Consider the following 26,779-nt stretch of genomic DNA (forward strand, 5'->3'; position numbering starts at 1 on the left):
CCCGTACACCCCGTATATCCATGGGCTTAGCTACGTCACGCCCCCCCCCTAAACCGTCTGCCACCCCCTCCTTCTATGATCCCCCCTTCTCTACCCCTTTCTCTACACGCCACTCCCGCCACCCCCACCCCCGGAGCTGATGGAGCGGTAGAGGGCCGGAGAGCGTTTGTCATCACCAGTCGGGGCTCTTAAGCCTCTACCAGGCTTCGGGAGGCGGCTGAAAAGTGTAGAAATTGGCCAGATAGAGAGATAACATGCCGGGGGAGTTGGTCCGCTAGAGAGTACATTGTACATTTTCGGGTGCGGCAAACTGTACTTTCCAGCGGACCAACTCAACTCTATTTGACCAATTTCTCCTCTTTCCAGCCGCCTCCCGAAGCCTGGTCGAGGCTACCGGAACCCCCCTTCCCCCCAGGCATACACCAGTACTGCATTATGTAAATGATGTAACCCATCCCTCACAGTCACACACTTGATCCACAACCTCAGGTCAACGCAAAAATGTCCGCTAACAAAACAGAAAACACCGTGAGGACGCCTCTAACAACAAACTACTACATAAATGTCTACTGTCATGGGAAAAGGACCGGAAAGTGAAAAGTTACAGACACTCTAATAAAATAAAATCATTGCGATTTTTAAAAACTGAAAAAACTACATCTCACTTCCTTCGTGTTGAATATAATTGAAACTTCATGGCTGCTGTAACTTATTTCTGATCTTGAGCTGTGTTTTCGATGTCTACCTGCACCTGGCATGGCCTTGCAGAACAAGCTGGGATGGTCGCAACAGTACTGATGGCTGGCAGGCAAGTCGTACTTTGTGTTATGAAAGTTGTGAAGTGGTCGTGATTCTGACCGTACTTTGTGTGATGAGAGTAGTGGTCTGGTCTGGAATATTATGAAAGTTGTAAAGTGGTCGGGAATATTATGAACGTTGTGATGCGGTCGTGAATCAGCTGAAAGTTGTGATGTGGTCGTGAATTTGACGGCACGCCTTACGTGTGCTGAAAGTTGTGCTGTGGTCGTGAAATTGTTGGTACTTTGTGCGATGAGAGTTGTGATGTGGTCGTGAATCTGTCGGTACTTGGTGTGGTGAAAGTTGTGATGCGGTCGTGAATCTGATGAAAGTTGTGGTCTGGTCGTGATGTGGTCGTGAATCTGTCGGTACTTTGTGTGATGAAAGTTGTGAGATGTCGTGAATCTGTCGGTACTTTTTGTGATGAAAGTTGTGCTGTGGTCGTGAATCTGATGAAAGTTGTGGTCTGGTCGTGATGTGGTCTTGAATCTGTCGGTACTCTGTGTGCTGTGAGTTGTGCCTTTGTTGCACGGTGACGCCAGCCGACAGCTAAGCTCTCCGCTATGTCCACACTGGGCGCGCGCCGGCGGCATTGTCGCGCTAAGTGGACAGACATCGCGTCTTGTGTTCGCCTTACACCTGAAATGGACCGTGATGCGAAGGACCGCTGTTTTCCCGCCGTGGCTCCTGGCCTACCCTGGGTGCCAGAGTAGTATTTCGTACTTTGTAAATATGTTATACTATGTATATCTACAATGTATAATGTATAATTTGAATGCTGCTATTTCAAAATGGCAAATTTTTAAATTTGTAAAGAAATGGTTCACTTAATCTTCTGTGTAATTCGATAATGCTTTTTTGTAAATTACTAGTAGCGCTAATTCAGATCTGTCGGAAATCTGCCAAATGCTAATGAAGCTTTCTTATGTCTTGTGTCTAGTATCGGGCCGCTAGCGCGTCCCTTCGGCAGCCAAGAGCCCTTCGCCCGCCTGTCTAAATCACCGCTACGGGGGAGTCTAGCCCGGGGGGAGTTTGGCTGGCCCTACAAGTTCTAGGGCCGGACAAATTAGCGGTAATTTAGTAGTCTCCATCAGACTTCTTTGCAGGCTGAATAAATAGTAGAAATCGGGGAACATTATTGGCCAGAGGAGTTGTCCGGCCAAACGAGGCCCCAGCTTGCCTTGCCTCCCCTTAGCCGATTTCTACTATTTATTCAGCCTGCAAAGGAGTCGGGTGAAAACTAGTAATTTAGATATGCGGGCGAAGGGCTCTTGGCTGCCGAAGGAAAACGGCTAACGGCCCGATACTAGTCTGGCACCCAGGGTACTCCTGACCGGACTGTACGGGGCGAGCGAACGGCGCAACCCGACGCCAACCCCCGGCGCCCTCCGTAACCCTACCCGCTGTTACACACCGTAAGAGAGGGTCATAAAACGGCATAAATACAGTCAAGACGGATCAAATTCCGCTGCAAAATGTATCCACCTGCTCCGAAAGACTTACCAAACAGCGGGAAACAATTTGCTTTACCCAAACCAAAGTATGAAGCAAGATATGTCGCTTCAAAGTTGACCAATTTTTCAGGCCGGCGCCGCTGCGGTAACCCCCCTAGTCCGGCCGCCGGCGCCCTACCGTAACCTTAGCCGGCCCGGCCGCCGCTACACATTACCGAAAAAATACTAATTGCGGACACCTGATAGGCCCGGGAAATGGAAGCTGTCAAAGGGAGCTTAGTCCGAGCGCTGAAGACAAAATAAATACTGTTAAATCTTGTAAGGGCTGACCCTTTTCAAAGGGGGACTTGGCACAACAATCGGGACGTCTGTTGTCAAAACGCCGGGGGAGCCAAAAGGGCACCGGGTGATCGGCAGCTCTTGACTTCTCTTTCATCCCGCCGTGACACCTGAGGTTTACCTGCGTATCACCTGAGTTTTACCTGCGTACTTTACCTGCGTATCACCTGAGTTTTACCTGCGTATCACCTGAGTTTTTACCTGCGTATCACCTGAGTTTTACCTGCGTATCACCTGAGTTTTACCTGCGTATCACCTGAGTTTTACCTGCGTATCACCTGCGTATTTTACCAGGTATCACCTGAGTTTTACCTGCGTATCACCTGAGGTTTACCTGCGTATCACCTGAGTTTTACCTGAGTTTTACCTGCGTACTTTACCTGTGTATCACCTGAGTTTTACCTGCGTATCACCTGCGTATTTTACCAGGTATCACCTGAGTTTTACCTGCGTATCACCTAAGTTTTACCTGCGTATCACCTGAGTTTTACCTGAGTTTTTACCTGCGTACTTTACCTGCGTATTTTACATGCGTATCACCTGAGTTTTACCTGCGTATCACCTGAGTTTTACCTGCGTATCACCTGAGTTTTACCTGCGTATCATCGGAGCTGTTCCTGCGTATCAATTGGGTTTTACCTGGGTATTTTACCTGCGTTGTATATCAATCAGTGGGCGAGGTTTAATGGATGAACAGGTCGCTTTACTGTGACTGGAACAGAAAAACGTCAAAAGACACACCAGAGTTGAAACCCACCTGTTTCTCTGTGTTCTATTTAAAATCCTAACGTTACTACTGGCTACTAATTTCCAAAATCATATCCAGTTGCTTGAGTAACTGTTGTTTGGAAGGACGACACTTGTTTGTTCAAAACCTCGGCCTCCCTTTGTTGTTGCAACCTTCACTAATACCCCCCCCCCACACACACACACACATGCACACTAACACATGCACACAAGCATACACACCTGTTAAGAACGGCTACGAGTACACAGACAAAACGATTGAACAAAAACTACAACACTGATGTTTCCATTCCCAGCGTGATTTTGTCTTCACCGTGATGTCCTAAGAGACCAAACCTGTTTGTTACAAAAGCAATCATCAGATCTTACAAATAACGGGAGCGACATCGTAATGCCCACTGGCTGTTTGTTGTTCGTGTTTGATCTTAAACAGAACAGAGGCTGAAGTAGCCTCGACTGACGGTCTGAGTTTAGCCTCTACCAGGCTTCGGGAGGCGGCTGGAAAGAGTAGAAATCCGCCAAATAGAGAGATAATCATGCCAAGGGAGTTTGGTCGGCTGGAGAGAGCAGTTTGCTACCTCTCTATTTGGCCTGGTAGAGGCTAGCCTGAGTTCACAACAACTGTACTTTAAAAAAAAAAAAAAAAAAGAAAACACCAACGATTTCAAAATCATCGTTTCGGAGAAAAATCAACCCGCATGGTTCTTTCAATGACGTGACTGAGAATTATTTCTATTTCATATTTTCCCTATCAAATTAGACAATTTCTACATCATTAAGCGTGTTCTGTTGGAAGTAGCAATCGGACATGAATTTGCGATGAAAGATTGTTGAAGATTGTAACAATATCTGTTTTGTAACAACCCTGCTAAAACTAATGTTGTTACAGTTACTCTGAAGCACTAACGGTTTCACCTTCACGGCAAGTGACAAGGGTATGTTAGATGTCATCATAACACATAGTATCATGTTAGAAATACCCACCTGCAGGCTGCATTTCGTAAAGACATTTTCAATGTTGCAGAAGAAAAATTAAGCAACCTGCAGTGAAGTGAAGTAATCTTCATAACCATTTGGGAAAAATATCAGTGATATTCTAACGTTACCCCTTGTTCTGTAGCAATGTATAACGTTAACGTTACACGTCATTCAGAACAAATCTCCAAGCAGATATGGAAGAAGGCAATGTTCAACACTGACACTTCGCCCCCCCCCCTCCCTCCTTCGTACTTTTTGCCGACGTCTAGAGAGTTATCAACTTATTTATCTGAGAAACTGGACTTGTCAGAGAACACTCCAACCTTCCCTCCTTAAAATCTACTGAGAAAATGCCTGTACATGGCTGTTTATATCAGGCTTGTTATCAGAAAAAAACGTTGTTTCAAGTGTTTGTGCCCTGGCACACAGTCTGGTTCCAGCATACTCTCCAAGCAGTTTGGGTTTTGGCTCATTTTTAGGCATTTTTTATCGGGCTCTCGTTTTTGCACTGGTATTTTTTTTTACGCCAAGAAAAAAAGATAAAAACAGATACCAGTGCAAAAAAAAAAAGGAAACCCCGATAAAAAAAGCCTAAAACGCGCCAAAAACCCAAACCTCTGCTTGAAGAGTAGTTCCAACACACACAGAACAGACATGACACAAGGTTAGTTGGAGTCTGTACGTCTGAATTTCTCTCAAAGTTGCTAGATTTCTCGTGTGGGATAGCGTTAGCTAAATTATGTGGATGTCGGGAAGTCTCCCTACTAACGGTTTTTGTGTCAGGACAGGAGGGAAGGAATTTTGCAAGACTCTTTTGCAGGTTGAATAAATAGTAACGTTAGAAATTGGCCTACAAAAATCGGTCAGCAGGCAAACTGGGCCCTCTGTGGCCGGCCAACTCTCCTGGCCAGCTACATGTACATCATTAATTAATTCTAGGCCGATTAAAAAAGACCTGTTATTTCTTCAGCCTGCAAATGAGTCTGGTCAAGGACCTTGGTCTGGTGGACAATTTAGGTCTCCCTGCGGACGGGTTTTTGTGTGAGGACAGGAGGGAAAGAATTTTTGCCGACACAGATACAAAAGGACGGGAGTCCTGTTCCCCGTAGACCCCCCCCCCCTCAGGGAATCCGACCCCCTTTCACGAAGAGAAGCCCCCCTGACAGATCCTCCCACCAAAAATGGGCTGTTCCCCGTTCCGCCGCATTTGTGGAAGCCTCTTGGCTGCCCCAGATGTGGGTTTGTGAAAGGAGCCGATGGAAATGCATGGAGAATTAATGCCGCTCCCGCTGTGCGGTACAAAACCCCGCCCGGGGCTGCCCACATCGCGTTTCTGTGGACATGGGGCGATCTGGTGCAGGAAAATGGACCACAGGACAATGGTTCGTTTCCCAAAAACCTTTCCGTGCCGCATCTGATCAAGGAGCTTTCATCACATGATGATGAAAGCTCCTTGATCTGATTCATTCTGAATCCCCGTGGTTTTGTTCTAGCCTCCGTAGCAGAACTGAGGGTTTGCTGGTCTTCGGCTGTTTTCTGATTAGCCCAGTTCTAAAAACGGGGGGAATTCAACCAGGCCGGCTATGTTGCCTAACATATGCAATCAGAAAATAGCACATAAAAGCTCCCAAAGACCATGAAGACCCCAAAACCCCCAGTTTTTGGCGTGCTATGGAGCCTAGTTTTGTTCCACTTGGGTTCAGTCATAATCCACTTTCCGTAAGACACTTGAGAAGCGTCCTTGTCCTGCTGAAGACCGTCTCCAAGTGTTTGCAGGACTCTTGACTACACGGAATAAAGTGGTTCTTGACATGTTTGCCAGCCTGATCATTTCGTGTTCCCAGCATTGTTGGACGGTTAACAACACAGACAACAATTCCCAAGACGGTCCAGTGAGGGGCAACTATTATCCCCCCATTACTACACACCAGCCAGCTGCTAGGGCTGCATGTGAATGGCAGTGACAATGCTGATTACGGCTAAATCCGAAAATCCACTTTTTCCAGCACACAAAAACCAATTATGAAGCTTTGCATGAAGTGTTAATCCGACCTTGTGAATATTCACTGTTCCCAGACAGAAGATTGGTTCTCCCCTTCCTTCTTCTTCTCAAGTCTTATCGAAGCAAAGCAGAATAGAAACAATCCTGTGTAGACATGATGCACTTCTTACCCAAATTTGTTTCTGCAAAATGAAAACTAAGAAATCAAGTCAGGGCTCGAAATTCATTTCTGGGAATAGGTGTACCCAACCTAAAAAATTGGGTGCACAAAAATATTTTAGGTGCACCATATTTAAGATGAAATAAGTAGAATGTCAGCAAAAACTATAATTATGTTTCATTTCTAGTATATTAATAATGATTTTTTCTGACACTTAACGTTAGATGATAAGAATATGCAGTGTAACTACTATACATCTTTACATACGTTTAACCTAAGAAAATATTTGGGTCCACTGGTGCACCCGTAAAAAAAAATTGGGTGCACAGCTCCAATTTTGGGTGCACTGACTAAGGTGTACATGCACCCAGTATTTCCAGCCCTGTCAAGTCTTATCGAAGCAAAACAGAACGGAAACAATCCTGTGTAGACATGATATAGTTCTTTCCCAAATTTGTTTCTGCTACATAAAGACCCTTATTGTACATTTTTGCCCATTGCGAACTAAGTACAGGTCATGGTAGATAGCGATGGTTGACTAAAATATATCTATAGTAAAACTACATATGTACAGGTTCCGCTTCTTCTTGATTGTAAATGTAAGAACAGATGGAGCTTATAGTATGAGGATTATCGAGTTTCATGAGGAAAGTGAATTTTTCTTTTCTATCTAAAAATCTTAAACTAGGGAAATACTCTTGAATACAATTGAAGAGAATTTTTCATTATTATATGAGCCATGGAGTTCTGCATGGGGACAAAATCCCACAGCTAGAGGATATGTTTGGTCTCTCTGTGTAAAATAGAGCGGACGTATTTCTAGGTAAGGCAAGGAATTCGAGACGAGATACTGAACAGCCGACAGAAAAGGTCCAGCTGCCTTGTTATGGGGAGTTCTGTCGTCATGTCTAACCAGCAACTCTATAAGCAGTCTGCGGGAAACCAGTGTTAGAAATACCCATCTGCAGGCCGCATTTTGCAGAGACATTTTCAATATTGCAGAAGAAAAATTAAGCCACCTGGAATTTTGCAGACTAGGGGTTCTATGGTGTTGGTATAATATTGTTTAAGAGCCTTTGGGTCAGTTACTACTAAGTGGCACTGATATCTATGTTTATGATATACTAGTAATTTTGCATGCATTTTTCAAATTGTATGTAAAACATGCAATTTTGTATGTGATGTGGATTTAAGGCCAGACTTATTAATTTCCATAAAGTATTTCTTAATTGCAGAACAAAATTTTGGCATTCTTCAATATTGTGTTGTTTGTTGGCTTCTTGGGAGACCACCTGGGAACACCGGGTGCTGTACTGCTTCAATATTGTAGTGTGCTGAAAAAGGGTATTTCTACGGCCACTGGAAACTATTTCTGTGCAGATTTCAGTGCTTACTGCTCACCTTGAACTTTAACACCTCAGTAACCACCAAAAACTCACCCTGTAATACTCTCCAAGCAGAGGTTTGAGTTTTGGCTTATTTTTGGCATGCTTCTTTTTTGCACTGGAATTTTCCCCCATCCAGTGCAAAAAAGAAACCCTAAAGCCTAAAAACACACAAAAATAAGCCAAACCCCGACTCTGCTTGGAGAGTACGCAGTTCATCCGCCTGTTTGGTTGTCCTGTGGCTTCCAAAGTTCACCCCGGCGGCGGGGGCCTAACTCCAGCGACAGTTACCAAATCACATCAGGGGGAAACGCTGGCATTTTACATGCTAATTTATTCATGAGGGAGGCTCCTGCAGAAGGGTGTTGCTAGCCTCCATAGCAGCCAAAAACTGGGGGTTTTGGGATCTTTGGAAGTTTTTTGTGTGCTATTTTCTGATTGCATATAGACAACAAAGCCGGCCTGGGTGAATTACCTCTGTTTTTTGAACTGGGCTAATCAGAAAACAGCCGAAGACCACCAAACCCCCAGTTCTATAAGCCTGCTGCGGAGGCTAGGTGTTGTCAGGTTTACAGGTGTGCTAATGGGGAATCGATGGCAGGTACGGCCACTTCTCACCTGGGCGCTAAGTCGATCTTTACACCTGGCGTGTTTACCTGGGCGGGTGGATGGCCACTTCTGAATGGGTATTGCTGTGAATGAATAAATTACCCCATTGTAATGTGTTCTTAATTTGTCAGGCTTGTTTGTCCGACTGCCTGCAGTTCCCTGGCAGAGGATCAGGGCTGGGGCAACAGTTAACCTGCGTGGGACAACACCGGAATCCTCAGTCCAGCATGGGTGTTTGGGGTGGGTTATAGCAGGGGGCTGGCTGGGGCAACAGTTAACCTGCGTGGGGCAACAGTGGAATCCTCAGTCCTACATGGGTGTTTGGGGTGGGTTATTGTGCCAGGGGCAGTTAACCCGTGTGGGACAACACCGGAATCTACATGTTGTACTCTCCAAGCAGGGGTTTGGCTTGTTTTTGGCATGTTTTTAGGCTTTTTATCAGGGTTTCGCTTTTGCACTGGAATTTTTTTTCATTAGGTTGATGCAAAAAAAAGAAAGCCTAAAAACATGCCAAAAATAAGCCAAAACCCAAACCTCTGCTTACAGAGTAAGTGGAATCCTCATTGACATTCCTGCATGGGTGTTTAGGGTGGCTTATCAGGGCTTGAAATACAAATTTGGAGCTGTGCACCCAATTTTTTCTGTGGGTGCATCCAATATTTTCATAGGTTTAACGTATGTAAAGATGTTAAATATATAGTAGTTACAGCATATTCTTAACATCGAAGTGTCAGAAAAAATAATACAATCATTGTTATAGTACTGTCCTTGAAATTAAACATAATCATAGTTTTTAAAGACATTCTACTTATTTAATCTGGTGCACCTAAAATATTTTTTGTGCACCCAATTTTTAGGTAGGGTGCACAACAGCTACAGGTTTGGGTTTATATGGAGGGCTGGCCTGGGGCCAAGTTTGAAGTAGTTGCAGGTGTGCGGCCAACTGTTGGAATGGTGTTCAGACAGGGAACAGCCATGACTGTCAGGGTTCAGGCCACATAACTGGCTTCCAGGGTTCAGACACTCACTCACTCACACACACTCACTGTCCGGTTTATCGTCTGTTGTTCCCCGTCTACAATCAAGTAAAATTCTAAAAAGAGAACATACTGAAAATGCAGGACTGAGAGGAAAGCTTACATCTGACTATACATGTACCTTCTTACTTGTATTTGGGTGATTGGTTGATTGCTTACAACTATGCCACAGCAAAATCTGCTTGGAGGTTATATTTTTTGGTCCTATAAATGCAGGATTAACATAACAGGAAAACCCAGGTTAGCCTCCGTAGCAGGCTTATAGAACTGGGGTGTTTGGTGATCTTCGGCTGTTTTCTGATTAGCCCAGTTCTAAACGGGTAATTCAACCAGGCCGGCTATGTTGTCTATATGCAATCAGAAAATAGCAACATAAAAGCTCCCAAAAGACCATGAAGATCCCCCCAAAACCCCCAGTTTTTGGCATGCTGTGGAATCTACACACAGGTCAGAACAATTCACACGTCTCTCCACTCGGGTGTAACCAATGACCTTCCTATTGTTAGCACCAAACAAAAAAAGGTCCCAACAGGAAGCTTTTTTTATACAATCTCAGAATAAACCATTCGAGTTCCCGTTAATTCAATTAAAACCTGCCAAGTTTTCCTAGTCTTCACCAGACTCTTTTGCAAGCTGAATAAATAGTAGAAATTGGAAAAAAAAAAGAAAGGAAATTGGCTGGCCATAGAGGGTCCAGTTTGCAGGCTGAATAAAGGTTAGAAATCGGCCTAAAAAAAAAGCTGTCCAGGGGAGTTGGCCAGCCATAGAGGGTCCAGTTTGCCTGCATACATTCATTTTAGGCTGATATCTATATTGTATTTAATCAGCCTGCAAAAGAGTCTGTTGGAGACTACCAAGTTTTCAGCATGTTGTAACAGTCAGTGGTCGGTTATGTATGGAAGTTTTCAGCATGTTGTACCAGTCAGTGGTCCGTTATGTATGGAAGTTTGCAGCATGTTGTACCAGTCAGTGGTCCGTTATGTATGGAAGTTTGCAGCATGTTGTACCAGTCAGTGGTCCGTTATGTATGGAAGTTTGCAGCATGTTGTAACAGTCAGTGGTCGGTTATGTATGGAAGTTGTCTTCCTTCTCTAAACACTGTTAGTCTCTGTTACAAACCAGACTCCAGTTTACTGACCCAGTAACACCCAGCTTTCAACACTTATAAACAACAGGCCAACACAAAAATCTCTCCAAGAAAATAGTGTCATTTAATTCTCTGGCGTGTGAATGTCACACATAGGAAATGTACAAGTTGGTGGGGTTTTGTCGTGGTTCGCTCTCTACATCAACAGACTCTTCGGAATCCAGACCCCAAGTATAAATATTATTCGAGGAAACTATATACAAACAGAGTTCAGGGACAGAAGGTAGGGAATGTATGACACAGAAACAAACACGGTAACACTGACATGTTCATGTTGCTACCACTGCCATGGTGGGGAAGGAATGACTAGAATTCAAACTAACACCAGTAACAGTAACATGGAAGACCACTTCCGTGAATAGTTTCATCAGGTTGGTAAGTCACTGAGTAAGGAAGCTATTTTTTTACACAACCAAGGGTTTTATTCACAGCTGACATGAAACAGTTAGGAAGGTGACAGACGGTCACCGAAACGTCGGCTGTGAATAAAAACTTGGTTGTGTAAAAAAATAGCTTCTTTACTCACGGAAGACCACTTTCCTGCAAATGTAGATGTAACACTACCAAACATGTACAGAAATTTGCTAATTAGAGTTCATTTTTCTACCCAAAGTCTAACAGAAAACGTAATCCCTGAAGTTCCTGCGAAAGGAAGCACCCGCCCTGAAGAAGGCTCGAGTCAACAATAACAACAACAGAAATACTGTAAACAGTCGGAAGACGTGGAGTAAACAGATTAGTGCTGTTTAGTTAGTTCGGAAAAGAGAAACAATATTTAATACCATGGCTCAGCAATCAACATAGTTAGCAGGGGTCTGTTTAACCTCCAAACACGGCACATATTTGTGAAACAGGACTGCTCTAGTCCTGCACAGGACACAGGAGAAATGTTGCACCATCAGGCTACTGGATACCAACCTCCAGAAAATCAAGACTGCCCCTTCAGAGACAATTTGTAAGTTTGCCGGGTAAAAAAAAATCAGGCTCTCTGTTGTCAATAAACCTCATGTAAGAGTATAGTACTGCCTGTTTTGTTGCAGAATTTCTTTGAGCATGGTACTGCTTGTTTTGTAGCAAAAATTTTAGGTGCTGCTTGTTTCGTAGCAGAATTTCTTGTTTTGTAGCAGAATTTCTAGTACTGCTAGTTTTGTAGCAGAATATCTGAGAGCATAGTACTGCTTATCTTGCAGCAGAATTTCTTGTTTTGCAGCAGAATTTCTTGTTTTGTAGCAGAATTTCTTCTTTTGTAGCAGAATCTCTTATTTTGTAGCAGAATTTCTTGTTTTGTAGCAGAATTTCTTCTTTTGTGGCAGAATTTCTTGTTTTGTGGCAGAATTTCTGACAATCTGGAGTAGGGTACTAGTACTGTTGCGTGTACCCGGAAAGTGGCAAGCTGATCCCTGATAGTGAGGAAATGACATGGCAGGAAAACCCACACTGGTCCTGCAGAAAAATTCCTCCTTCCGCACACCTGCATCTTTAAGACATTCCCTAAGGAACTGGGCAGGTGGAAAACTTCTTGTGTCAGGAACTTGTCTGCTGAAGGGGCAAATTTCAGACATTCCGGTCAGATTTCCCAAAAAATAGTTTCAGCAGGCTGGTAAGAGTATAGGAGATAGGAGTTTTCCTTTTACACAACCAGACTTCTCCTACCTTGCTACTACATATGATATAGTGGTGAGAAGCAGAACTCCAGTCAGAAGCTCTGAGGAAGGTGTCTGATAGACACTGAAACACAAACAGGGCAAGACAAGTTTGGTTGTGTAAAAGAAAACTCATATATCCTATTCCTGTCAAATGGTTACTGAGAAGACCTGGCACCTTTGATGGTTCAGAACAGAAAAAGGTGTGGAAGGAAACTTTTGTGTTTCAATATTTTCATGAACCAGTTTCTTGCCATTTGGGGAAGTTGACTTTAGTTAGACTTTTGGAGGGGATTTTGTTCATTTCAGCAAACCAGGTCTGAAAAGCACCTCTAGGACTGGCTGTACCACTTCTGGTTAGGCTAGACACCGAGTTAAACGTTTTTTATTTTAGTGTATTGTTATACAATCGAAACAATAAACCAATTTTAGGTTATGTATGGGTTTTCTTGATTGGAGGTTGGCAAGGAAAAGTGCTGGAAATTTCGGGATTTTATCGGGACTTTGTTGGGAGGTGTTAGAGAGTACAGTAGTAGTAGTAGTTAGAGAATGTTAGACCCTAAGCAGGCACTATCTACTGTCATGGTCCGATACATACAGAACAGAGCACCAAGGGCAAAAATTCCATTTGTATTTTTACACGTACCCGTAGGTTGCCAATGTGGCAAGGAATATATATATACATTTGTATTACACAACTGTACAAGAAGAGGCAAACCATTCTGAACTGCGGGGAACCAAAATAGGGGTTAAATTTTCTGCAGTAGAGTCAAGTCCAAGTCACTTTAACTAGTAAGAGGGTTTATAAATAAAGATTGTAATAATTTTGGATCATTTGGAAAAAAATAAAATTTTAGAGTCCATTCCAAGTCACCGCGCGGTTAAACAAGAGTTCTAAATTTTTCATAAATTTGAAAATAAAAATTTGAATATGTTTTTCAATTTATTTAGATATTTCTGAAACAACCTGCAGTAGAATTAGAGCCATTGTTAACCACATGCTTTTTTGCAGTGTAAAGAACGGGACACATCTGCCCGAATAACAGGGTCCCCCTATGTTGGCCCCGTAGATTCAGAATGATTTGCCTCTTTTTCTCATTTCTTGGAAATGGCTGACGAAGGGGCTGTGTGTTTCTCACCTGCAGGCCCCCTCCTGGGCGTACAGGTGAGAAACGGAACACCTGAGCGGCAGGTGTCCAGGACGTCTAGTTTGCACAGGTAAAAGTCGTTCCTCTGAGGGTGACCTACGGTAAGTGTCTGACCTTGCACATGTTTGACTGTCAAGATGGCGGCTTCTGACAGGCCAGGTGTTCTGTGGTGTCATACCGGCGTTCTGTGGTATCATAACAATGTTCTCACCAGGATTTTTTCACAGCATAGGGGTCAGGTACAAAAAAATTTGACATAACCCTGAGACACTATTGAGCGACAGATTTTACGAAGTTAAGGTTTTTCTTTTGTTGCATATTTTCAGCATAGGGGTCCAAATTACAGCATAGGGGTCCAAATCACAGCGTAGGGGGCCCCTACGCTCAAAAGGCCCAAATTTCATGATCATCTGTATATTGTGCTGATAGCTCAGCCACAGAACACCTGGCCTACCCAATCCCGCCCAAGTTTGGTCCTAACAAATATATAAGGATTCCACACTACAGTAGCAGGTTGCCTGCTAGAGTACCTCTTGGTTTCACTGTATGTATCCCTGGCCCTACGACCGGCACATTTGTAGCGTCCGAGGTGAGTTCTTCACGGCCAGTTGAAATTCCTTCCCGTCATCTGGTAGAATTTCATGTTGAAGGGTCGGTAGAAGTCCCGTAGTCTCTGTATCACGTTGGGTTCTATGTCGGGGTGGGCGCGCCCCTTAGTTCTACCCAAACAGTGCGGACTGCTGCTACCCTCCTTTTTCTTCAGGCACGGGAAACCTTTCGTCTGGTTGAAGTAGAAATGCTTCTCGCTGACGACCTTCTTTATCCCCAGGAAGTTCTGCACGAGTCCCATCTCCTTCCCCGGGTTGCTAATTAGCTCCTCGCCGCTAACGAACATGAACTGGCTCAGCGGGAAGTACTGGAGCCACCTCTCCAGGTGCTTGGCGTAGACCCCGATGCGAATCGCGCTCCACGACGTGTCGACCAACCCCGTCGCGTTGTTGATGAACGCAAGCTCCTCGAACTTCTTGGTGTTCTTCTTGCTGACGGTCTGGGTGTAATCCGATATGGCGCGGGTCACGGGGTCGCGAACTACGACCAGGAGCTTGACGTCCCGCGACATGTTGTAGACGCGTGCGGGGACCTCCCGCGTGATGAAGTAACTCGGAGTCTTCTCCATCGTGATCTGCCGGGCGATGGTGGGCGGCATCTTACGCCTGAAAATAAAAAAACAAATAAATCGTCAGCAAACAAACAAACAAACAAACAGGCACAACACAATTGCAATGGTCAGAGGCTTCTTCTGCCTGAAACAAACAAACAAACAAGAAATTAAATTGGTGTGGCCTTACGGCTAAAAACAAACAAATGGTCAGGAAAAGGGAAGGTGAAGAACAGACACAAACAAGCCGCTAGGGGACCCAAAATCTAATCATTTCGAGGTCTCATCAAGACCTACCCACCTACCAAACATCAAGTCTATCCATCAAAGCCTTCTCGAGTTATTGTGTTTACAGAAACACACAGACACAAACACACAAACACACACATGAATGCCTCTGAACTGAATACATAAGCTTCTTGGTGAAGGTAAGAAATGTGTTTCTGCTGTGCGTTTTTATCTGACAGTTCTCTACCCCAACTACTGACAGAAAAAACACATCAGAACGCTGCATTATGGCAGGTTTGTTGGGTCCTTGGCACGTCAGGTGTGGGCAGAATCGCAGGGAGACCCTTCAGAGGTTTAACAACAGCCGACCTTTTGTGGGGCGGCCATTAGCTATTGTCCCAACACGACCCTCCAGGCTCCAACAGTCCCACACAAGTGGCATGCAGCCGACCCAAAACACACCAAAATACAGCTGCAGGAGCGACAAGCCTGAGTGTACACGCTCAGTTCTTGCAAGATTTATGAAGGTTCTCCATCCCCAAAACACCCAAATCACAGTATAGGGGGGCTAAATCACAGTACAGTGGGTCTAAATCTCAGTATAGGGGGCCCCTATGCTCAAAAAGCCAAGCAAAAACTTCCAACCCTTCACACCCATACCCCAAAATACAGCTGCAGGAGCGACAAACCTGCCTGTACACGCTCAGTTCTTGCAAGATTTATGAACATTTTCCTCGAAAAACACCCAAATCACAGCATAGGGGGTCTAAATCACAGCATAGGGTGTCTAATTCTAAATCACAGCACAGGGGGCCCCTATGCACAAATAGCCAAGCGAGAACTTATGTGTGCGCTCCCAACCCCCAAACAGCCCAAAATACTAGCTGCAGGCACAGCAAGCCTGAATGTCCACTTCGACTGTCTAGTGTCGCCTGAGGGTAACTTACGCTTCAACACTTCAAAAAGCTGCTATTTCTGCTCACACAAAACTCATCTACCCACCGCAGTCAAGTCGCTACGCTATAATCAGTCATGTAGTCAACGCAGACTACGCTGCAATTTCTGCTCACACAAACTAACCTACCCACCCACTACGCTATAAATATAGTATAATCACTCACACCAACTCAGGTACCCAACACAGACTACGCTATACTGACAGTAATTGCTCACACCAACACATCTAGTACTGTAGCCTCCACAGCATGCCAAAAACTGGGGGTTTTGGAGGTCTTCAGGGTCTTTGGGAGCTTTTATGTGCTATTTTCTGATTGCATATAGACAACATAGCCGGCCTGGTTGAATTACTCCCGTGCTTTAGAACTGGGCTAATTAGAAAACAGCCAAGACCACCAAACCCCCAGTTCTATAAGCCTGCTACGGAGGCTACACATCTAGTATGATCTACCCTGTGCAGAAAGTTGGGACAGATACTGCTGAGTACCTACATGTAAACTCATGTTTATGTTCAGGTCCTGATTTAAGTCCAGAGGTTTAGGTTCACGTCCAAACTTCAGTCTTTAGTTCCGGACGTAAACCCATGGCACATACAAAATCGCACGTTGGCAAACATTTTGCAGTGCCCTACTGAGGGTTTAGAAGCAATATATTAAGGTGTACTGTTTGCACAACAGGTCTGGGTGAAACTATGGCCACGTAATCACGGAAGTTGACACAATTGACAATGCCCATGTTTTCTTCACTTTCCAGTGCTAATTTTTTTTTAATCTATGGAAAGCTATGTTTTTAATGGTTTAGAATGAAAAAGTTAATGTGACATGATTTTGTTCTTTGTCTGTGACATGATTTTTTTTCTTGTGAGTCCAGAACTGATCCCAAACATTCAGTCTTTTTACTTGAACCGTAACATTTTCACAAGTCTGGAACCGGCCCAGCGAACCGGTACACATTTTAAAAAAAATCTACAGAAAGCTATAGGTGGTTTAGAATGAAAAAGGGAATGGGACATGATTTTTTTTTGTAAGTTCAGTACTGTTTTTTCTTTTGCTTGAACCTCAACATTTTTACAAGTCTGGAACCGGCCCAGCGAACCGGTACACGGCACTCGGGACAGACATCAATAATATTTCTGTTTTGCCATGCGAAGTGGGCAGAGCGTAACGGCTACACCACTGACCCCGCTACTCCCCAGCGTGGTTAAAGGTATAATACCCAAAAGATCCATTGATTTGCACCTAATTTGATTTCAGGTCTTGGTCGGGTGTTTATGAGTCTGCGCACGCACCAGTGGCTCGTATCTACCATCAGGTTAGATATGTATCACTCATTCCCACATGTGTATCACTCATTCCAACATGTTACAGTGTGGGGATGGAAAAAATGGTGTGTTATTTTCGAAATGTTTCACAAATATCGTGACAGTTCCGTAAATATTCCATTTTTTCATTTCCACAAGTTACATAGGTATCGCTCATTCCCACTCATGTTTAAAAGGCCTCCAATAGTGACAGTGCACATGCCACTGGTTTTTCTAAACAGAGGAATAAGGGCGCTGCTCCCTCATATCAATTTTCAGATCGAACCCTATGTGGCTACATACTAGTACAGTACACAGCATTAAGTCTTTGTGACGTCCAGTGAAAATTTAAAAACAAAACATCATAAAAATGCATTCTAACATTACCAACTGTTTTTTACTCTTGTAAAAAAATTGCTTTGCTCTCTCATCAGGCTAGTGTTCTCCCTCATGCTAAATTTTTCTGGAAAAAAAAACCCTAACATGCTACCTTCACCCATCCTCACATCTCCCTACATGCATACATGCTGTACACCCCAGGCCAGCCTCAGATGAACATGTAACGTTGGCAGCCTGGCAGGGTCCTTACGCCAGTAATGGCGATCATATCTACCTTCCAGGTCCCAACATAACCTCTCTCCAGGCAACTGGGCGATGTTATCTACCCTTTAGGCACAGGCCAAGAAAGGCAGCCAGGCAGGGTCCTAATGTTGATCATATCTCCCAGCCATATCTCCCTCCAAACCTAACCTCTCGCCAGGCTTCAGGGCGATTGTTATCTACCCCCACAGGACAGGGAACTGTACTATCAACATATAACCTCCGACCAGGCCTCAGGGTGATGTTTTCTATCTCTGACGTGCTGTACTTTACTATGTAACATATAACCTCTCTCCAGGCTTCAGAGTGATGAACATGTAATATTGGCAGCCAGGCAGGGTCTACCTCCCAAGGAACATATCTTCCTCCCAGGTCCTATCTTAACCTCTCTTCAGGCGTCTGGGCGATTGTTATCTATGCCCAACATGCTGCACAGGACTGTCAACATGGTAGCCTCCATCCAGGCCTCAGGGCGATGTTTTTATCTCTGACACGCTGCACTTTACTATGTAACATATAACCTCCATCCAGGCCTCAGGGCGATGTTTTTATCTCTGACACGCTGTACTTAACTGTGGCTGGCAGGTCGCAGGGGATCTGTACTTAGGACAGAACCTCCAGGCTGGAGCTTTCTCCATATTTCTCCCTCGTTAGCAGCCCTAAGAGCTGTTCAGAAGGTATTTTACTATCAAACTATCATACAAGCTGTTCAAGCCTCTCTAACTACTTCTGGAGCTGTTCTCTAACCACTCTTATTATCACAGTGGCTGTTCAGTGAACTTCAGGCCTCTCGGCTGCCACTTATGCCATTCTGTCCACTCAGCATCCTTACCAACCTCCCTCAGATATTTATTTATTCAAATGTTTCAGTTTTATAAGAATACGCGTTTACTATAGCTACAGGTATGTTTATAAGAACACAATTTTATCATAGCTACTAGTACTACAGTATTGTCTTAATAAAAACTGTCGCAAGCTTCAGGAAATTTCACAAAAACAATGCTTAATTTTTTAAAATACCTGCTGGCATTTTCTACAACTTCCCTGTGGATACTGGGTCCTGATCTGCTGTTTTGGGGTGTTTCACCCTAACTAAACCATCTACACAGTGATGGGAACTACCTCTGGTCACGGGCGAGAAAAATGCCTTTTTTTAGAAGTGAAATTAATTGCTGCAGCCTATGGCCCGCCGTAAATGGCACACGGGTTCTGTTTAAATGGCAGCAGGGTTGCGGGGAAATTGCCCCGAGCGCGAAGCTCCTTGACATGCATGAGGAGCGAGATGGGTTCGTATAACTGCATGGAAATGGAAAAGGAATGGCTTTTCCCGGCCGGGCCTGCATAGGGAGACAGATGTTGGGGCAGGGCTACAAAAGGCAGGCATCACTAGTACAACTCATTTCCATCTATTCCCAGGGAAGGGCCCAATTCCCAAACCTACACACTTTCCCGCAAGAACTGTTAGGCTTGTGCCTGTGTAAGGTCTGTGTTATATAGGCCTGTGTTAGGTACTAGACCTGTCTGTTTTAGCCTGTGTTAACTGTTATGTAGGTCTGTCTCCAACAGACTCTTTTGCACATGGAATAAATAGTAGAAATCAGCCTGAAAAGAATGTAGCTGGCCAGGGGAGTTGGCTGGCCATAGAGAGTCCAGTTTGCCTGCATTGAAAAACTTGTGTTGCATAGGCCCAGACCTTTAGTTTAGTGCAATCTTGAGTGCTTTACACTACAGGATTGGTTTCAATGAGAGAGAAAATTAAAGGCACGAGCTGCAAAAATTGACTGTCAGTGTCAGTCAGGAGAGGTCTATGCTTAGTAAGACTGGGGCTGATATAACACACCTAATGGCCTGTGGAGAATAGTGACCGTTTTAAGTTGGGAAACAGGCAACAGCAATGTTGTAGCCCCCCTAAGCAGGAATGAGAGCATTGCCACCGCCCCCCTAAGCAGGAATGAGAGCATTGCCACCGCCCCCCTAAGCAGAAATGAGAGCACTGCCGCTACCCCCCTAAGCAGAAATGAGAGCATTGCCGCCGCCCCCCTAAGCAGAAATGAGAACATGGCCGCTGGGATTTGCCCCGAGATGTGCGGCATACTTCAGATCAGTGCAGGCATGCTGGGACATTTGTTCGGCATTCTCCTAACTCTGATATGCATCTGCCATGTATAATGTGTCACTTGTGATGTGCCCCTGCTTCCCAGTCAGGAAATACAAGAAGCAACCGTATCTAGCCTGAGTGTCAGCCTTTTTGCTATCGTCCGCTCCCCAAGAAAAACAATTTTACTACTAAAATCAAAGAACCCACATCATGTAATAGACTACGATGTATAGAATAGAAGAACTCCCCCAAAAGAAGAAGTCAAACCCAGCAAAACTAGTACCATGTATGTTGCAGAATGTACTATATCGCTAGACGTAGTTCTCTTATATGTTTTCTTTTTTCATACATGTTGTTTGTACCTGCAATTAGCCCTCGGGCTTGTATTTGCAAAATAAACTTTCATTCTGTCAATCTGTGGCCCACAAGCCAACTGCTAATGCTACAGTTGCACGTTGACAGAATGTACTGCATCTGCAAGAAGTCCATAATGTATTGTGCATAGCACTTCGGCAGAACGTCTCATATAAGGTCATACTCGCATATATAAGGTTAACATCCCGTCTGTAGTTTCCAAAGGTTATGTCGGAAAACATATCTTCTGCAACAGGCAAAATTCTGATGCAACGTTGACCAAAAATCCAACGAAAACCGTAGAAAGTAGTGGGCTAGCGCAGGTGCAGTACGTTCTGCCGACATGCTTCCTTAGTGATGCATACCTAAACCAATTTTAGGTTCAGGTCCGGATTCACGTCCAGAGGTTTAGGTTCAGTTCCGGACTCGTAAGTCCGGACCTAAACCCATGGCAAATACAAAATTACATGTTTGCAACCTTGCAGTGTTATCTGGGTGAAACTTTGGCCACAGAACATGGAGGCTGACACTTGATGATGCCCGATGGCAATGTTTTCTTCATTTTGCAGCACAGATTTTGCAATCTACGAAAGGTTTTAGGTGGTTTGGAAAGAAAAGGGGAATGCGAAATGGTCTTTATGGTAATAAGTCCGGACTCGGTTCTTGACTTTTAGTCTTTTTGGACTTGAACCTAAAGGCTAAACATTCTCACAAGTCCGGATCCAAGTCCAGTGAACCGGTATGCAGCACTATGCTTCCTACAGGTTCTGTGTGCATCCCTAAGTACTTTGCCTGTAATATCTCTCCACGGTCTGTCTGCCATCTGACAGCCTGGCAGGCTTTACATTAGCCACATGCTGCCGCTCATATCTGCAAACCCGCCCCCAGGGAACAGCACAGATAGCTGCACAGCCCCCCGGGAATAACACTGATGGATGCGAGGATCCACATGGGGGACTGCAGTTATTATAACTCTAAGAATCTGGGAAATGAACTTTCACATGACAGCTCTTACTCCTGAGGGTTCAGGTTTACAAATTGCAGAGTGTCAGAAGAATGGTTGTTGTTTCTGTTCACCATTTCTGGGTGTTGGAAATACCCACCTGCAGTCTGCATTTTGAAACTGCAGAGACATTTTCAATGTCGCAGACGAAAAATTAAAGCAAGCTGCAATTTTGCAGACTGAAAAAGTAAGGCCACGGGTTCAATGGTGTTGGCCTCCGTGCATGTGGCCACAGTTTTGCTAAGATGTGCTGCACAAAAATACTATCTTGCTTCTAAACCCAGATTGTGCAGTTTCTAGGGGCAAAATTTAGTACTCTTCTTTCTGTTGTATTGCTATAGAAAAACTTCTACTACTAAGCTGAAAAGATTGTGTATTTGCAAATTCCAGAACAAAATTTTTGACATTCTGCAATATTGCAGAACACTGGAAAAAAGGGTATTTCTACCACTTGTATTTTTCAGAAATATATAAATGAATTCAAATATATTCAAATTTTCATTTTCAAATTTTTGAAAAATTTGGAACTTTTGTTACTGGGGTATTCTTTTCTTCTAAATAATTCAAACGTATTAGAAACATGGAGAAAAAAACCCACTCGGTGACGCGGAATGGACTCTAGTGCAGGAGAAGGGACTGTTGCCCAATAATTTCATTTAGAACCCCCCTGGTGTCGACTTACCAGAATAATATGTAGGAGAATGAAGCTGAAAATCTCAAAACAAACAGAACTGTGGTTGGCTGGTAAAGATACAGCATCCAGCAAACACTGCAAGTCCTCAAACTACCGTTTATCTACCACAGTGCGTGTGTATTTGTGTGGCTGCAAAAAGGCTAGTCAAATCTATTAGACTGCCCAGATAGATACCTAGTAGTTTTTAAAAGTCTAAATTATGCCAACCTGTAACTAGTGTAAGGTTATAGTGAACTTAATTTGCGAAATCATGCCGAAAGGCTAATTGCTTTTACAGATTCAAAGATAGCACAATACAAAAACAGGAAACACTGTCAAACAGACAACCACTGTCTGGAAAACTTACACTCCTACAGTACTAATATGACTACGTCTGCTAATATGAGGTTATATTTCCATGGTTAGGGATGTTGTTGTTACACACAAACATGAAGCTATCTTTTATTCCTGCTTCTCTCCTCTTACTTTTCACATTAGCCTGTTTTGACTGTGATTTTGGAGTCGTGAATAAGGCTGACAATTGGATAACTGCGGGGCTAAATTAGATTTGGGGGAACAAAGTGCGAGTGAATCTCTGTGGGAATGAAGTACCTGATACAATAATACTGGCCGGGGGCTGGGAAAATCTCCCACACAATTCACAATACCTGCAGAACTGGGCACAGGAAATACACTGTCAGGACTGAAATGTTTCAGTTTTACCTGTGAAGGTGTGTTTGGAAATGATCTGTTTCTCTACTCCAATTATTGGTACTTTAATTACTGATGCTTACGTGTGGGCACAAGTGTGCAGGCTTATTATTTGGGTGCAAGTGTTTAGGCTATTTTTTTGTGCAAGTGTTCAAGCAAACTGTTCTCTCCAGCCAACAAAATCTCTTGTCCGATTTGTACTCTTTCCAGCAGCCTCCCAAAGCCTGGTAGAGGCTAATGTGTGGGTGCAACGAAGTGTTCAGGCTTATTTTTGGTGCGTGTTCAGACTTATGTGTTCGTACTAGTGTTCAGGCTTGATTTGGGTACTAGCGTTTTGGTGCAAGTGTTCAGGCTTATGCGTGGGAGCTTATTTTGGGTGCAAGTGTTCATTGTGATTTGTGGTGCAAGACTGCAAGTGTTCAGGCAAGTGCCCCAGCATGTCTGTGTTCGTACTACTAGTGTTCAGGCTTGATTTGGTGTTCAGGCGCATTTTGGGTGGGAGTGTTCAGGCAAGTGTGCCAGCATGTCTGTGCAGTTTTAAGCTTGTCTGCTGGAAACTGGGTTACAGCTGGCAGCAGCCCAGAGTCTCTGGCTGAAGTGTTGTTAGTACCAGCCACATGCACACATTATGAAAGAAAACAAACTTTGCAGGGAGTGAGTAAACCATGGTGCCCCCCTCCCCACCCCCTGTACAAGGTCATCTGAAGGGTGTAAACCATGGTGCCCCCCTCCCCACTAGACATCTGAGCAGCAGCAAGTTTCAGAAGAAATACTGCTCTCACACAACTCTACAGCAGCTAGTCTCAGTTTCAGAAGAAATGCTTCTCTGTCTGAAATCCACATGGCAGCCTGTTTTTGCTGCAGTTCTCTCCTCAAGCAATGAGGCAAGGGCCTTCCCTCTCCCAAACAATCCTAGCTCCTCTCTCAAACGTTTCAAATTTAAGGGTTTTCTTTTATTTTCTTGAAAATTTGCGATTTTTTTTTCTAGGAGTGGTGTCAACCAATTACGGAGCACTTCTCCCCTTAAAAACTTCTAGGGAGAACCCTGTAGCAGAAATGTGGCAGACTTCACACACGGCTACATTTTGTTAGTAACATTTTGTACACATTCTGTAGCAGAAATGTGGCCGACTTCACACAGACAGCCACACACTGCTACATTTTGTACACATTCCCAAACATGTCACATCACAGATATGGACACAATGTCACATGTCGCCAGTTAATCAACACGCCACTTTTGTCCCCGAACAATCGCCATCGACTTCGCCAGGATTTTTGGCACTAATTAATCCGCACAAACAACTCCAGAGGTCGGCGATAACTCTGTGTTCCGTGACCTTTTGTTATCGCACAAACCTGTATGACAAGGTCACCCCCACCCCAAGGTCACAACAAACATGGAGGCTTTGTGGGGGTTTCAGTCTGACCTTAGTTCAGATTCCGTTGCAGATTTGCGCAGCTGATAAGAAACCTGTAATTTTACTTCTTTACTTACAAATTTTCACATCACTGATTTTATCCAGTTCATCATAGGATACTAACAACATCCAACCTCACTTTGCAATGAAGACGCTCTGTAAGTACATAACATTGTCTAAACAGAAAAAACTGTGCTGCAAACTGTGTATTAATAACTGTTATCTCACTGATATAATATGGTACGTGTGGACTGTGTACACAGGTATGCACTTTGTACTCTAATTATTGTGATCATACAAAATTACGTATTTACTATCTAACGATCGTAGGTCAGTCTCTGTGCTTTGGTCCTGTCAATAAATTTACCGATATTTCAGAGTGCTTGTAAGTTGTAGTCCAGCAGTGGCTGAGCTAACAATTAAAGACAGACACTTTCGCAGGCAGATTTGTAAGAAGGTGCCAAAAGTTTCCAGAAGACTACTGACTTGCACTTAAATTATAAACCTTCACAAAAGTAACAAGATCTCCAGATTAAGCTAATGTTCACAGTCACTGGTTACTTGTGTGATAAACAACAAGCCCAGTTTGTGGCACAGAGAACGAACACAAACTTCTCCCTCAGAGTTTCACATCAAACAAATCTACTTCCCACAGACTTCCTCTATTTCTCCCTAAATCGTTATAACTAAGTTTATTATTCAAAATGTCCAAAAACAAAACTTACAGCAGGGATAAAACTCCCTGAATTTCAAAGACCCTGTTCATACCAGACTTACATTTAGCGGTTTCAACCGGTTTTTCAAAAACCCGGCTAAAACCCTTAGCGTTCATACCAGACTTTTGATAACCGGTTTTTAAAAAATCCTGTCCGGTGAATATCCAATTACTAGTAATCGGCCATGACTGCAGTTTGAATAACCCTTCCTCCCGCTCTTCCGATTGTTGTCCTTGGCCTTCTTACTTGTATGCCGCCTCAGTTTTTTTTTTTTACCTTACTGCGGCACTGATCCTTTATCTTCAAGAAATCAGCTTCCTCCAACATTTTTGTTTCAGTAGAGCCCTCGCCCCCCCCCCCAGCTTTTCGAATTCGGCGACTCCTGCTCTCCAAACCTAAGTACCAGGAGCGTCTCGTCCGCCGACCAGGTTGCATATGCTGATTCCATCGCAAAATGAAGAGAAACCATGGAAAAACAGTGGAAACTAACTCAAGTTGGTCAAAACAACGCGATCAAAAAAGCTTGCAGGTCGCACACAGTCAGGATGCTGACCCCGTGACCCCGGAATTATGACGCAAAAACCGGTTCAATAAACCCTTAGCGTTCAGACCAGGTTTTTCGGTGGAAAAACCCCACAAAAACCCCTCAAAAACCACCTCCCGAGGTGGTTTTTCAAAATCGGATTTAAACCCCTAAAAAACCGGTTAATTTGCGTTCACACCAGGTTAAATAAAAACCGGTTTTTGAAAAACCGGTTGAAACCGCTAAATATAAGTCTGGTATGAACAGGGTCAAAGACTTTGCACACACGAATTACAATAGACAACACAGGCAATACATACATCCCTCATATACAGTCCTGACTGTTGTTGACAATTGTGGCACCACAGAAACTCTCACCAGTTCCTGCAGAAGACTTGACTTTCCTACCTGACCGTAGACTGTATTCATGTCTGTTACTGTGTTGGTGTTGGCAGGATGTGTGATAAGTGCCCCCCTCCCCCCATGTGGCAGTTTGATAAGACCACTTCACACCACTTGGCAGTGAGGTGTGAGGGGATCACAAATGTCAACTCCTCTCCCCACAGCCAAATGTCAACTCCTTCCTCCCCACAGCCAAGTAGCCTCCATAGCAGCCAAAAACTGGGGGTTTGGAGGTCTTCAGGGTCTTCGGGAGCTTTTGTGTGCTATTTTCTGATTGCATATAGACAACATAGCCGGCCTGGTTGAATTACCCCCGTTTTTTTGAGAACTGGGCTAATCAGATAACAGCCGAAGACCACCAAACCCCCAGTTCTATAAGCCTGCTACGGAGGCTAACAGCCAGGCTTGTTTCCCTTTCACAACTTCAGCAGCCAAAAGGCCAGGCTGAACACTGCAGGTGCAGCCTCTACCAGGCTTCTGGAGGCAGCTGGAAAGAGTAGAAATTGGCCAAATAGAGAGAGATGAGATAACATGCTGTGGGGAGTTGGTCCGCTAGAGAGTGCAATGTACATGTATGCCAAAACATACTCTCTAGCGGACCAAGGAGCAGACTATCTCCATTGGCATCTTATCTCCCTATTTGGCCAATTTCTACTCTTTCCAGCCACCTCCCGAAGCCTGGTAGAGGCTAGTTTCTACTCTTTCCAGCCGCCTCCCGAAGCCTGGTAGAGGCTAGAGTAGAGCAGATTGGCAACAGGAGGAAGACCTTACCAGAAGCTGGAGAGTTTCCATGTGGCCCTGCCAGGAATGTGGCAACCCTACCTTCCAATTTGCCCAGTCTGGGAAGCCTGGATGTGTCTGATTCGTGGATAATTGGGGAAAAGCTGTTTGGTTTATGGATTATTACTAAAGAATCTGTTCTCACATTGTGGAGTGTTTAAGAAGTAAAGCTGCGAGGCTTTCCTCGGTGTGAGTTGTGTTATCCCTGGCTGTAGGGGTTTTGTTTGTGGATAATTACTCAGGTATCTACAAAGTTGTGGATGATTACTGGGGAATTCCCCGACGTGTGCTGGTCAAACCAGAGAGGTTCACACAAACTAACCTCTGACCTAGCAGAAACTAAATACTACTTCTCATTTCTACAGACTGGTCATACTTCACATAAAAGCCCAAAAAACCTACTTGTA

At 44.1% G+C, this 26,779-nt stretch overlaps 1 protein-coding gene across 2 annotated transcripts in view; it reads right to left on the bottom strand.

Annotated features, from left to right (window-relative positions):
• Positions 1-10,704: 10,704 nt before the first annotated feature.
• The window catches only part of LOC109462764 (heparan sulfate glucosamine 3-O-sulfotransferase 6-like), a 36,023-nt gene continuing 19,948 nt past the window's right edge, over positions 10,705-26,779 (bottom strand). For both annotated transcript variants that reach the window (XM_019759353.1, XM_019759351.1), the window contains one exon: positions 10,705-14,661. In XM_019759353.1, the coding sequence (XP_019614912.1) occupies positions 14,046-14,661 (616 nt within the window). In that variant the 3' untranslated portion in view covers positions 10,705-14,045. The remainder of the gene's footprint in view (positions 14,662-26,779) is intronic.

Source organism: Branchiostoma belcheri, unplaced genomic scaffold (genome assembly GCF_001625305.1).
Source record: "Branchiostoma belcheri isolate BF01 breed outbred unplaced genomic scaffold, Haploidv18h27 scaffold12, whole genome shotgun sequence".
Classification (NCBI taxonomy): domain Eukaryota; kingdom Metazoa; phylum Chordata; class Leptocardii; order Amphioxiformes; family Branchiostomatidae; genus Branchiostoma; species Branchiostoma belcheri.